Raw genomic sequence first — 15594 nt, forward strand, 5'->3', positions numbered from 1 at the left:
ATGTCGTACTATTATCAGTTCTTTTTTTTACTGAAATAGTCACAAAATTGTGCAGATTACCTGTGGTTCAGATTGGGTTAGGGTTCAAGGTATTTTGCGGTTATAATTACTCTAGTGTTTTGACTTAAGTTGTTAGTACTAACATACTCCTTAAGATATTCATGTATACTGTTCAAAAAACACAAGGAATTTTCCACAGTTTTCATGTCACATTAGAATAATTGAAGCAGGAAACAAATTAAAATATTTTATATACTTGTGTATTCTATAATGTAGATGTATAAAATGATTAGGCACTGAAATAGTAATGTTCCTCTAATAGGATTTGACTCTGTTGTCTTTGATAGTATATAGCTGCACAGCCTGGAGACTTAACTGCACATAAATCCACAATGTATGCAATGTTTGTGTTTGAATGAAATGATGTAAATCACAAGAATTCTGCTGCAGACCAAAAGGTCTTTCAGTCCACTTTATTTGGGACACGGTGAATTCCCCCATCATCATGGGGATTCAACAGTCATGTACCAGAGAGAAATAAAAAGAAATGGGAAAAGCAATGAAGAAAAAATGAGAAGCAAGTTGACAGTGTCGGGAGAGTCAAATTTTAAGAGGATGCTCTTAGCCCAGTCATTGTCCATGAGCAACAAGAAGAGGGAGTTGGCTCTCATTGTCTATGATGTCACTTCCCAGTCGTGCCTGTATTTTGTAGGATAATCTGAAAACCTTCCCTAATTAGAAAGCTAGATGAGACTGCAGAATTTAATGGGGATGGGCTTAAAGAAAAAGTGGCACAATAGGAAGGAAATGGTCAATCTTGCTAGATTTTTTAAAGGGAAACTTTTAAAATAAATCAGTAATATATAAGTCTTTCTGGAATGCAGTGTATACATGATTTTGAATGCATATTACAAAAGTTCAAATAATGTTGCTAAGTTGGAAGTCACTTCAGTCGTGTCTGACTCCGTGCGACCCCATAGACGGCAGCCCACCAGGCTCCGCTGTCCTTGGGATTCTCCAGGCAAGAACACTGGAGTGTTGCCATTTCCTTCTCCAATGCATGAAAGTGAAAAGTGAAAGTGAAGTCGCTCAGTCGAGTCCGACTCTTCGCAACCCCATGAACCGCAGCCTATCAGGCTCCTCCGCCCATGGGATTTTCCAGGCAAGAGTACTGGAGTGGGGTGCCATTGCCTTCTCCGCAAATAATGTTAACTTAATATAATGTCATAGTGCCTAGTGGGTGGCTGGAAAAGACAAAAAAATGAGCAAGATTTTGGATATTTTGTGTCCTCAAGTCCTTTAACATTAGTTTTCATTCACTCTATACTCTAAGTACAATGAGAGACCTATCTTTGGGTGCACTCCTGCCTTTCCTTTGACAACACTGAAATTCCATACACCCACTTACTGATGCACTAAGGACCTTATCAATAAGGTTAACTAATAGGAATAAAATCTGTCCAGGAGAAAAACACTAATTGCCAACTTTTGTACCACATTTGTACCATTATTTTAAAAGAAAATTTCATATATAAGATGTTCCACTTGCTATAATGATGTGATGTTTATCTCTTCTGTGGAAGTACCCTCTATTTTAGAATTATCTGATAGCAATAAAAGATAATCTTCTCATATTTCCTTTATTTTTCACGGAAAATAAAGATTCACAGGGTTTACAGTGAGTGTTAAAAAAAACTTCAAAAATGTCTAAAATGTAAGACTGAACCAAAAAAGTAAGACTTAACTATACACTGTTTACACAAAACCAACCTTAAACACAAAGACCCCAAGAAGTTCCAAATCAGTTAAAAGTAAAAGGACAGGAAAACATCATGAAATTACCTAGAAAAAAAATAATAAGTGATTTTGTTGATAGCAGCTAAACTGACATACTGACAGTATAGAATATTCTGCCCAACAGAAGCAGAAAACAGTATTTTAAAGCACATAAACATAGCTATAAATGTATGATAAGTTATTGAGTTGTATATGTTGCTTATATGTGCTTTCATGTTTATTTGAAATATACCAATCCACTCCACTCTCTTTGAGAAATAAATGAAACTAGAGATATTTTTAAAGCATCAAGGATATGCTTTTTAGTGCCAATTCCTTCTTAAGAAAGAATTGCAAATTCATTATCCTCACTGAATAAAGAATTACTGACAAAAGACAAATGATTTGTACCTCTCCAAATAATTTGCTTTTTATTAGAGACCAATTCATGGGGTTGCAAAGAGTCAGACATGACTGAGCGACTGAACTGAACTGAACTGAATGTTTTAAAACAAGAGAGTAAAGTTCTTATACTCTTGTGTTTCTTTCTTCTCCCTTCTCTTCTCTCCCTTCCCTTTCCTCTCTTCGCTTTTTTCTCTTTTTCTCCATAGCAAATTGCTATAAAACTAACAAATTACATTATATAAACCTATTAACAACCAACATTATATATGTATAATGAATTATATTTTTTTCAATTTGACAGGTTCATATAACATTTGGAAAGCAATATAGGGCAGATGCTATTTTCCCTCTCATGGCAAGTGAATGAGCAGACTCAAGATGACATGAGTAGGGAAGCAGATACCCTCTATGTTCCAGTGTCTAGTAATCAGCTTTTGGGGAGTGGGACACTAGAGCTGCAATAGCAGTTGACAGTGATGTTAACAGGAATTTTTAAAATTTGTTTATTTTTTAATTGAAGCATAATTGTTTTACAGAATTTTGTTGTTTTCTGTCAAACCTCAACATGAATCAGCCATAGGTATACATATATCCCCTCCCCTTTGAACCTCACTCCCATCTCCTTCCCAATCCTCCACCCCCCGAGGTTGATACAGAGCCCCTGTTTGAGTTTCCTGAGACATACAGCAAATTCCCATTGGCTCTCTATATACGGAATCTAGAAAAACGGTACTGAAGAATTTATCTGCAGGGCAGCAATGGAGAAACAGACATAGAGAATAGACTTATGGACATGGGGAGAGGGGAGGAGAGGGTGAGATGTATGGGAAGAGTAGCATGGAAACTTACATTACCATGTGTAAAATAGATAGCAGGAATTTTTTGACCTCTTGATGCAGCAAAGATTTGTGACCTTGAAAATAAAGCCTAATGATTTTTTTTAATTTTTTACTTTATTTTACTTTACAATACTGTATTGGTTTTGCCATACATTGACATGAATCCACTACGGGTGTACATGCATTCCCAAACATGAACCCCCCCTCCCACCTCCCTCCCCATAACATCTCTCTGGGTCATCACCGTGCACCAGCCCCAATGATTTTTTAAAGCACCTAATTCCTTGCATTTTTCTTGGCATTCATGTAGTGGTTCATGGGTAGTGGTTCGTGTTTCTTCCATCAAAGTGCGATAGAGGAGGAAAGCAAAACCTCTTACACTGTTGTTAACAATGTAAATTGGTATATCCACTATGGAAAATAGTATGGAGATTCCTTAAAAAACTAAAAATAGAGCTATCATATGATCCAGCATTCCCATTCCTGGGTATATGTCTGAAAAAAAGGAAAACACGAATTTGAAAAGATACATGCGCCACAAAGTTCATAGCAGCACTATTTACCATAGCCAAACATAGAAACAACCCAAATGTTCAACAACATATGATGGGCTTAAGAAGATGTGGTATACAGAAACAATAAAATCTTACACATCTAATAAATGAATGAAATACTGCCATTTACAGCAACATGGATAGACCTAGAGATTATCATACCATAGTCAGAGGAAAAACAAATATCATATGATATCACTTATATGTAGAATCTAAAATTAATACAAGTAAGTCTATATATAAAATAGAAAGAGATGCACAGATACAGAAAGCAAACCTATGGTTTCCAAAGTGCAAAGAGAAGAAAGAAGGGATAAATTAGGAGTATATAATTAACAGGTACAAACTACTATACATGATTTAGAAAAACCACAAAGATTTATTGTATGGCACAGGTAACTATTTTCAATATCTTATAATAATTTACAATGAAAAATAATCTGAAATATATGTATATAAAACTGGATCACTTGACTATACACCTGAAACTAACACAAGACTGTAAATCAATAGCACACCAATTTAAATGACCACTGTTTAGAGTGAATTTCTATAACTTTATAACTTTAGAAGGGTCTTATATTATTAAAACTAAAATCTCTTATTTGGATATATATAAATATACGTGTGTATAGTACATACATATGTACATATAATTAGCAAAAAGGTTAATCATAAATACAGATATGTAAAATTACAAACTTAGCTATCCAAATAGTTGCTTTGATTCAAAAAATTAGAGATATCTGAAAATACTGAACACTTCATAGCAAAGAAAACTTTCAGTGGAAATTCAAGATTCCTATTGTTCAAGCACAAACTAGAGGAGAAATAGATTTTAAGAATCCTCACGATAATTAGTGCATATAAGTAGGCAGTTTTCAGGAACCCATGGGAACCCCACTGTGTTAATACTAACAACATCAGGAAAGTACAGCAGCCTCCAGAAAGCAGTCAGCAAAGCACAAAAGCAGTCAGCTAAGCCAGGCTTCAACAGTATGTGAACCATGAACTTCCAGATGTTCAAGCTGGATTTAGAAAAGGCAGAGGAGCCAGAGATCAAATTGCCAACATCTGCTGGATCATCAAAAAAGCAAGAGAGTTCCAGAAAAAATTCTACTTCTGCTTTATTGACTATGCCAAAGCCTTTGACTGTGTGGACCACAACAAACTGTGGAAAATTCTTAAAGGGGTGGGAATACCAGGCCACCTGACTTGCCTTTTGATAAATCTGTACGCAGATCAGGAAGCAACATTAGAACTGGGCATGGAACAACAGACTGGTTCCAAACAGGGAAAGGAGTACATCAAGGCTGTATATTGTCACCCTGCTTATTTAACTTAAATGCAGAGTAAATCATGAGAAATGCTAGGCTGGATAAAGCACAAGCTGGAATCAAGATTGCCAGGAGAAATATCAATAACTTCAGATATGCAAATGACACCACCCTTATGGCAGAAAGCGAAGAACTAAACAGCCTCTTGGTGAAAGTGAAAGAGGAGAGTGAAAAAGCTGGCTTAAAACTCAACATTCAGAAAACTAAGATCATCATTTCTGGTCCCATCACTTCATGACAAATAGAAGGGGAAACAGTGGAAGCATTGACAGACTTTATTTTGGGGGGCTCCAAAATCATTGCAGATGGTGACTGCAGCCATGAAATTAAAAGACACTTGCTCCTTGGAAGAAAATTTATGATCAACCTAGACAGCAAATTAAAAAGCACAGACATTACGTTGCCAACAAAGGTCTGTCTAGTCAAGGCTACGGTTTTTCCAGTGGTCATGTATGGATGTGAGAGTTGGACTATAAAGAAGCCTGAGAGCTGAAGAATTGATGCTTTTGAACTGTGGTGTTGGAGAATACTCTTGAAAGTCTTTTGGACTGCAAGGAGATCCAACCAGTCCATCCCAAAGAAAATCATTCCCGAATACTCAGTGGAAAGAGTGATGCTGAAGCTGAAACTCCAATACTTTGGCCACCTGATGCAAAGAACTGACTCCTTTGAAAAGACCCTGATGCTGGGAAAGACTGAAGGTAGGAGTAGGAGGGCACGACAGAGGATGAGATAGTTGGATGGTATCATCAGCTCAATGGACATGGGTTTGAGTAAACTCTGGGAGTTGGAGAGTCGGACACAAGTGAGAGACTGAACTGAACTGAAGCAGAAAATTATGTTGTTTCTCAGCCACCAAGTCATGTCTGACGCTTTGCAACCCCATGAAGAAAATTATAGCAGTTTAAAATTGATTTTTATCTCATAATTTTTTTAAGTTTATAAAATGATAGAAAGATAACTAGACTTACAGGTTGAATACATAGATACAGTAAGTTTTACAATTTAGGGAAAGTCTAAATCTGAATTATTCCTAAATGGGAAAAATAGTAGTATCCTTTAAGAACCGATGTGAGGGTTAAAGATAAAGTGCCCTTTAAACAGAAAAATACTTTGCACTTTAATACTTTATTTCTTCTCTTTCTTCAGAAAAAGTTAAAATCTGCACAAATTTTACAATCCCTATAGAGTGATCTGTTCTGGTCTCTTGAGTCCATGACACCTTTTAATTCATTCTGAGTCTGATTCGGCTAAATGGTAAAAGAGGAAATTTGTCTTACATAAGCATGAACTTCCTTTTGAGAAACTAAACTTGGGTAAAGGCTTCCATTTTGTATTTTGTACAAAAGAATATTACATAGATACCAAAATAATCAAAAGGAAAAATATTCTGCACATTTAATTATACTCAAATTTCATGATAATAAAGGTACACTTAGATGAAGTTTCACTGAAACTTGAAACTTGTTTCATTTTAATGATATAGGGAATATCATTAGGAATACATAACGAATATCATAAATACATAAGGAATACACCACTTTCATTAAGAGGCTCTTTAGTTCTTCGCTTTCTGCCATAAGGGTGGTGTCATTCCTTATGTATTTATATGTATAAATACATTCCTTAATACATAAGGAATATCATAAACAAATTTTTGTTCATCTTGAAGATATTGTTGGTGCTCATTATTCTTGTGAAATTATTACTCTAATTTCTGATATATTATACTGATTATAAAATAGAAAAAACTAGATAAAATGTATCACAATATTAGACATCTTAATAAACTTTAGAAAAGTTTACAAAAATTATGTCTCAAAAATGAAAATATGCTAATTCTGAAAGACAAAATAAACTTTGAGTTGTACTCCATTACACTATCATTTATAAGGGAACTAAGATAAAATTTATTTCTTAACAAGAATGCACATTCTTGCTACTTATATTCAATGTAGTTTTGGAAGTCCTAGCGATAGTAATAGAATAAAAACAAATAAAAGGAATCCAAACTGGAAAGGAAGAAGTGAAACTGTCACTGTTTGCAGATGACATGATACTGTACACAGAAAATCCTAAAAATAACACTAGAAAACTACTAGAATTCATCAAATAATTCAGTAAAGTAGCAAGATAAAAATTAATGTACAGAAATCTGCTTCATTTCTATACACTAAAAATGAACTATCATAAAGAGAAATCACAGAAATTATCCCATTTACAATCAAGTCAAAAAGAATAAAATACTTAGGAATAAACTTACTTAAGGAGGCAAAAGACCTGTTTTCTGAAAACTATAAGATGCTGATGAAAGAAGTTGAAGACAACACAAACAGATGGAAAAATAAACTGTTCTTGAATTGGAAGAATCAATGTTCTTAAAATAATCATATTACTCAAGGCAATCTACAGATTCAGTGCAACTCCTATCGATGGTATTTTTAACAGAAATGAAACAAATAATTTAAAATTTATATGTTAACATCCAAAACAATCTTGAGGATAAAGAGCAAAGCTGGAGGAATCATGTTCCTACCTTCAGACCATACTACAAAAACAGAGTAATCAAAAAAGTACAGTACAGGCACAAGAACACACATATAAATCAATGGAACAGAATAGAAATCCCAGAAAGAAACCAACACACTTATGATCAATTAGTCTACCACAGAGGAGGCAAGAATATACAATGGATCAAAGACAGTCTCTTCAATAAGTGGTTCTGGGAAAACTGGAGAGCTACATGTAAAAGAATGAAATTAGAATTCTAATATTATAGTAGGTTTAATTATAAAAAATGATTCTACATTTTTACTGATTATATTCTATACAGAGTGATTATAATATATTGGTTATATTTCCTACACTGTACATTACATCCTTAAATCTTATTCATTTTATATCTAGTAAATTTACTTCTGAAATTTCATTTTATGTGACTCCAATAATAAATGCCCTGTAATTTTCTATGTCCTCCAATGACAAAGGAGTATCCTGTGTATGGCAAGTGCCCTGTGTATCACAAACTTTCACAGACATTACCTTGTTAGATGTGAAGAGCCACACACCTCATAGAACCCCACCGAAAAATAATCTGCTTTAAACAATATTTACAGGAGATTTAGAGGCATTAAAGCTTTTGAAGCACTGACCTAGGCACCTCCCATTGAGATCTTTGTCTTTGTTTTCCCTTGTTCCTTCAGTGATTTTTGCTTAGTAAGATTGTTCATCAGATTTAAGGTTAAGAGGCAAGTTTCCTATAGGTCTGGAAGGTGAGCTGCACTTTGCATGAGGAAGACAACTATTGGCTCCTGAAGGGAATCTACAATGGTGGCCTCATTAAAATCATGATTAGCTCAGGCTAGACCATACTAATCAGAGTACACAAAGTAACATTTTACAGATAAAATGGGCTTTGCACAAACATTCCAGAAACATCATACCTAGTGGAAAGTAGTGACATAATATGCAATTATCAACTGTTAAAACTGGAACTGTCTACAATAACTTGATGTCTGTGATTTCACAGGCTATAATGCCCTCTGGGGCAACCTGGACTTCTCTTGAATGCTCAAATCTACAGTTCCCAGAGGAACAGCTTGGTTTTGTCCTAAAGGGAATTCTTGGGCACTACTAGGGGAATTTGAGTTCTTCACTCCTTCCTCTTTGGACAAAAGCACACAGTTACACAACTAATTGACTCTTGGCTTTGAAGCAAATTTATATTAAGAGCATTTTCCTGTGCTTGGAAAATAAAGCCTCCAAAATGAATCAGTGTGCAAAGAACTGCGACCTGTGTTATTGCCATTCCTGCACTATTATATTTTTTTCTATTTTAGAATGTTTAACATTTTGAAGCATTTAAAAAATTTCTTACAAGATGGGTAAGAGAAAATACTTTTGTAATATTTACTATTCTTTACATATTGTTCTTTACATATGAAGTTAGAATTCTAAGGAATTCACAATAATATTAGGTTGGGTTTACAAGATGCTAATAAAGCCAGGTGAATATGAAAAACAAATAGTGAATAATATATGTATTTTATTTTAATGACTATACTCTAAACAAGCAAAATGATTGTAAGCCTGGATTACTGCCTAAACACAGAAAATGTTTTATTATCTGTGAACATAATTATAATGACTTCATGAAATAAATTTTTATGAATTGAAAATTAAACAACTGAAACAGTATTTAAATATCACTTCATAACGATTAGCAGCTATGAATTCTCTCCAGTTATTCTTAATGAAAAATACATTTTATTTAATTGATGACATTCTTTGAATAAAATTTCTAAGTCACTTAAATTTTAACCCCTTTATCCTTCACATACTTCTGACAATACTTTATTTGAACATTTTATATACATGTATCAGGAAATATGCAGAAAATGCTCTTCCACTGCTATTTCCAGCATTTCTGAATAAAGGATCCACATATATATTTGAGTTTGAGAATTTTCAATTATTTAGTGACTTAGGATTGCATAGAAGGAAGCCCATTCAAAAAAAAAATTAACAACTGTAAATACTGTTGCTGATTATTTATGTAGCCTAAACTAAGTGTCAGTATTTTGCTCAATTTTATTCTGCTAAAAATAATCTGGTGGAGAAAAGCGTGTCAAGTAAAACCAGGAGGACTTCTAGAGAAATGCAGTTCTAACCAATGTAATAACAAAGAGAAACCAACTCAAATATGGAAAGAGATTTATAAGCAGAAATAATATACTTATGGGCATCACAAAGTTTCTAAGGTAAAATTTAAGATGAAAATCTATTTCATATAAAAATTTCATACAAAAATGAAATTTTGAATAAAAGAAAAACAAAGGATTCCCATGGTTGACAGTTCTTAATGAAAACCAGATATAAGGTAAACATTTAATGCCTACATCTTATCCTTTCCCTTTTAACTGTCTTCAGTCTTCCTCCTGCATATCCTTTCTTCTCTTCTGTGGCTTGTCTTCTGTGTCTATGCCTACACTTATGCATCTATGCCTAGTTCTCTTCTTCCATCTTGTGAATTTTTCACCCACCCAAATTTATCTTTCCAATTCTCCTCCTTCCTTTCTCTTCTTAATGCCTTCCTCTCCTTTTCTTGAAAACTTAAAAAAAATTATCTACAGGAAGAAAATTTTATATCTGTCTACGGTGAGTAGAACAATAGATTGTTCTCCAGATCTTGGATTCTCTGCTTCAGCCTTGTCACTATCGTGCCACGTGTTCTTTTCATTATTCTCTGGTATCAACTCCATCACATAATGGAAACTACTCTCACTAAAGTCATTTAAAAATCCCTTAATTTTCATACTCAATGCCATTTATTCACTCCATGTCTCATCAGTTCATTTATTTTGGCAACTGACACTATACACTTCTTTGATCTTCTTGAGTATCTTTAGTCTCTTTATGTCCATAACCCTCGTATCTCCAGTTTCCCCTTGATTTCCTGATCATTCTGCTCTTCTGGTCTTTCCCTGTCATCTATCACTGACAAACAGGGTTACTGGTTCCAACATGAAATGCTTTCTTGAGTAGAAATTTTCTTTAACACAGAAATGCTAGTGAGATTAGAGGAATCTGTTGGGAAAATGGCAGCAACAGAAGGAAGAAAGGCAGCCAATCAACAACCAAAATCACGTCCCAATATTAGCTCCTTGAGAGCTGTTGTCACTGGTGCTGGCTTTGATGCCACTGACCGTACTGACAATGACACTGGCGTGGGTGCAGGACGCATTTTCTGAAGCTTTCCATCGCTGCCATGGCCACCTTAGCAAAGAAAACTTTTTGTCCTTGTCCCTTTGTCACTCTTTCTCTCTAAATTTCAAATCCACTGTAGGTGGGTTTGACTTGCCAAATTTACATCACGTCCCCTCACTCTAGGTGCAAGAAGAATGGAAAAATCAGTTTCTGATTCTCTGGGATTCCAGAGTAGGTGGTAGGTACCTGCCACCAGTGGCAGGAGGGTGGAAAAGAGGGTCAGATATTGGCTATACAAAAAAAATGACATAAATCCTTTATAACCCTTTTAATATACTTTCTTATGTTTCATTTTCACTCTCCTCCTTCACTTGGTGCACATTCTCTAATAAAGATGTCATATACCGGTATGCTCTAAGCTACCCTCAATCACTCCCAAGACATTTATTTCTAATAAACTCAAGGAAAACTCATACCACAAAGTATATCACTTAGATGTTCAGAGATCACTGTCTCCACAAACTGGTCCCTGCATAAGAGTTATCAACCTATTTTCAATGAAAATCTACTCAAGCACCAAGAGACCCCTCTCTATTCTTCACTGACAACCATCTTCACATTCAGTATTAGGTGACTCTGCAATGGAAAGTACTCTTTCCTGGAAAAGTCCAGTACTCTTGCCTGGAAAATCCCATGGGCGGAGGAGCCTGGTAGGCTGCAGTCCATGGGGTCGCGGAAAATTGGACACAACTGAGCAACTTCACTTTCACTTTTCACCTTCATGCATTGGAGAAGGAAATGGCAACCCACTCCAGTGTTCTTGCCTGGAGAATACCAGGGACGGGGGAGCCTGGTGGGCTGCCGTCTATGGGGTCGCACAGAGTCGGACATGACTGAAGCGACTTAGCAGTAGCAGCAGCACACTCTGAATTCTTTTGTATCTACGTCTTCACCCTTTTCATCACTCCGAATATCACTTCACCCAAGGACTAGTTACTTCATATGTATTTTAATCACTTGAAAAGTAAGTTTAAAACACAGATCATTATACTTCATTCTGAACCACTAAATCAATTTTTATAGTAAAACTTTATTATTTATATTTTGCCCAAAAAGTTCCTTAGCAAATGTTTATCTGGTGTAATCTGGTTTGGAAATTAGTGGACAATAGCAACAGCTTCCTGACTTTTATTCCTGATTTTACTTTTTCATTTCTGCAGCCAGTTTCTATGGAAACATATATTTATTTTAAAAACTCTTACAGTGCCACTCCCATCTCTTATTTTCAGTGCACATTTATTACCTGATGAATAGTGTTCAAGATCCTTCACATGACATTCAATTTATTACCCAGCTCCATCAAGCTTCTTTTCCCTGAACCTATAGCCATGTTTCCGACAGAATTTCCCTATTACACTCAACTCTATGCTCAAACATTTATCACATATTTAGAATTTTTCATTTTTCTGAATGTGTTCACTGCTTCACATTTTTTGAATTGTATTTATTTTTATTCCAACCAAAGAGACCTCATTCATTTCAAAGATAATAACAAACTTAAGAGAGCATTCTGATATGCATGCTTTATTTCAACTCTCTTCCACATATCTTCATGTTTTAAATTCCTTGTGACTTAAAAAAAATCATTTTCTCCATTTCATTTCAGGTAACACTCAGTGAGGACATGAAAAGGAAAATGCAACATTGCTGACAGAATTTATTCTCACAGGACTCATATATCAACCAGAATGGCAAATTCCCCTGTTCCTGCTGTTTTTGATGACATATCTTATCACCATCTTGGGAAATCTTGGTTTGATTGCTCTCATCTGCAATGATCCTCACCTTCACATTCCCATGTACTTATTCCTTGGGAACCTGGCTTTTGTGGATGCCTGGATATCATCCACAATGACGCCCCAGTTGCTGGTCAATTTCTTTGCAAAGAGCAAAATGATGTCTCTCACTGAATGTAAGATACAATTCTTTTCCTTTGCAGTCAGTGTAACTACAGAATGTTTTCTGCTGGCAACAATGGCATATGATCGCTATGTGGCCATATGCAAACCATTACTTTACCCAGTTATTATGACCAAAAGACTAGGCATCCGGCTATTAATTTCATCATTTTCAGGTGGCCTTTTTCATGCCATACTTCATAATGCTTTTTTATTGAGATTGACCTTCTGTAATTCTAACATAATACATCACTTTTACTGTGACATTGTACCATTATTTAAGATTTCCTGTACTGATCCTTCCATTAATTTTCTGATGGTATTTATTTTCTCTGGGTCAATACAGGTGTTCACTATTCTTACTGTTCTTTTCTCTTACACACTTATTCTTCTTACCGTCTTAAAAAAGAAGTCTGTACAAGGCATAAGGAAGGCCTTCTCTACCTGTGGAGCCCATCTCCTGTCTGTCTGTTTATACTATGGGCCTCTTCTCTTTATGTACGTGCACCCTGGATCTGCACAAGCAGATGATCAAGATATGATGGACTCTCTGTTTTATATGGTCATAATTCCTCTGTTAAATCCAATCATCTACAGTTTGAGAAATAAGAAAGTCATAGATTCACTGGCAAAAATGTTAAAGAGAAATGCTTAGATCTCATATTAATATACTTCAGTTCAGTTGCTCAGTTGCGTCCGACTCTTTGCGACCCCATGAATCACAGCACGCCAGGCCTTCCTGTCCATCACCAACTCCCGGAGTTCACCCAAACTCATGTCCATCGAGTTGGTAATGCCATCCAGCCATCTCATCCTCATCTTCCTGCCCCCAATTCCTCCCAGCATCAGAGTCTTTTCCAGTGAGTCAACTCTTCACATGAGGTGGCCAAAGTATTGGAGTTTCAGCTTTATCATCAGTCCTTCCAAAGGACACCCAGGACTGATCTCCTTTAGAATGGACTGGTTGGATCTCCTTACAGTCCAAGGGACTCTCAAGAGTCTTCTCCAACACCACAGCTCAAAAGCATCAATTCTTTGGCACTCAACTTTCTTCACAGTCCAACTCTCACATTCATACATTAATATACTTACTACTTTATTAAAAGTCAAAAAACTGTATAGATTAGATGTTTAGATGTTACTCTATATTAATTAATGCTCAAAGGTTTCACACTAATCATTGCCCTAGAGCTTTAACGATTGAAACTGAGAGTATTAATAAGCATCTTAAAAAGTTTATATATTACTGAAACACATAGAAAAAAATTTTCATCAAGTATTTAAGTCATACTAGAATAATTTAAGAGGAAAACAAAATATTTTACACATATGTTCTCAATGTAGCTTCACAAACACATTAAATACCATAGTGGTGTATTCAACTCTGAAAAGAATTTGAATATGATGTTTTTGATAACAATAGAGCTGTGCAGCCTGAGATTCATATCACATTTAACTTCACAGTGGAGGCAGGTTTCTATTTGAATGAACAGAGGCAAATATCAGGAATTCTGCCAGCCATCAAAATGTCTTCCATTCCACTCTATTTGGGGCATGGTGAATTTCACTTTTTTTCGGGTTTCAATTGTCATATCTCACAGAGGAACTAACAGAAACAGTAAGGACATTTAAAAACTTCAGAAAGGAGTTAAAGCAGGGAAAGTTAGGCAAAACTGTATAAGAATGTTCTTCACCAAAGTCTGTCTATGAATAACTAGTAGAGGGAAGATGCCTCTCAGTGTCTACGGTATCTTGAAAGGTCATGTTCAGTTGTATTTGTATCTAATAGGGTAATCTGAGAAGCTTTACTGAATCACAAAGCTAAGGGATGAAACTGTAGATTTAACTGGGATGGGCACAGAGAGAAAAAGGGAAGAGGAGGGATAAGAAGGAAATAGTTTCAACCTTCCTACAATTTTAAAATAATGAAACTGATCGGAAAAAAAGAAATATGTATAGATTATTAGAATGTGTTGTTAAGAACGAGCTGCTTAAAATGCATAGTTTTGTTTTTGTTTAGTCACTAAGTGCAACTGTTTGTGATCCCATGGACCACAGCCCCCCAGGCCCCTCTATCCAAGGTATTTCCCAGGCAAGAATTACTGGAATGGGTTGCCATTTCCTTCTCCAGGGAATCTTCCAGACTCTTGGATCTAGCCCACATCTCCTGCATTGGCAGGCAGATTCTTTACCATTTTGGGAAGCCCCAAAATGCATATTGTTGTTGTTCAGTCACTCAGTCATGTCTGACTCTTTGTGACCCCATGGAATGCAGCACACCAGGCTTCCCGGTCCTTCACTATCTCCCAGAATTTGCTCAAACTCATGTCCACTAAGTCAGTGAGGCCATCCAACCATCTCATCCTTTGTCACCACCTTTTCTGCCCTCAATCTTTCCCAGCATCAGGGTCTTTTTCAATGAGTTGGCTCTTTGCATCAGTGGCCAAAGTACTGGAGCTTCACCTTCAGCATTAGTCATTCCAAGGAATATTCAGTGTGGATTTCCTTTAGGATTGACTGGTTTGATCTCCTTGCTGTCCAAGGGACTTTCAAGAGTCTTCTCCAGCACCAAAGTTCAAAAGCATCAATTATTCATTGTTAGGCCTTCTGTATGCTCCAACTCTTACATCCATACATGACTACTGGAAAAACCATAGCTTTGGCGGTACAGATCCTTTGTCGGCAAAGTGACGCCTCTGCCTTTTATTTTTTAATACACTGTCTAGGTTCGTCATAGCTTTCCTTCCAAAGAGCAAGCATCTTTTAATTTCATAGCTGTAGTCACCATCCACAGTGATTGTGGAACCCAAGAAAATAAAATCTGCCATTATTTCCATTTTTTCCCCATGTATTTGCCATGAAGTCATGGGGCCAGATGCCATGGTCTTAGTTTTTTGAATGTTGAATTTTAGAGATTTTTCACTCTTCTCTTTCACTTTCATCAAGACTACCAGAGTTCAAATAATGTGCCTGATAAAATATCAGTGTATTCAGTGGTGGCAAACATGAAAAAGAGCAA

At 35.8% G+C, this 15594-nt stretch overlaps 1 protein-coding gene across 1 annotated transcript; it reads left to right on the forward strand.

Annotated features, from left to right (window-relative positions):
* Window positions 10509-13230, forward strand: LOC102190992 (olfactory receptor 5H8-like). The gene is made up of 2 exons (XM_013970332.2): window positions 10509-10637; window positions 12310-13230. Exons 1-2 carry the CDS (start codon window positions 10509-10511, stop codon window positions 13228-13230), a joined length of 1050 nt encoding a protein of 349 aa, XP_013825786.1.

The sequence above is a fragment of the Capra hircus genome, chromosome 1 (assembly GCF_001704415.2).
Source record: "Capra hircus breed San Clemente chromosome 1, ASM170441v1, whole genome shotgun sequence".
Taxonomy (NCBI): Eukaryota; Metazoa; Chordata; class Mammalia; order Artiodactyla; family Bovidae; genus Capra; species Capra hircus.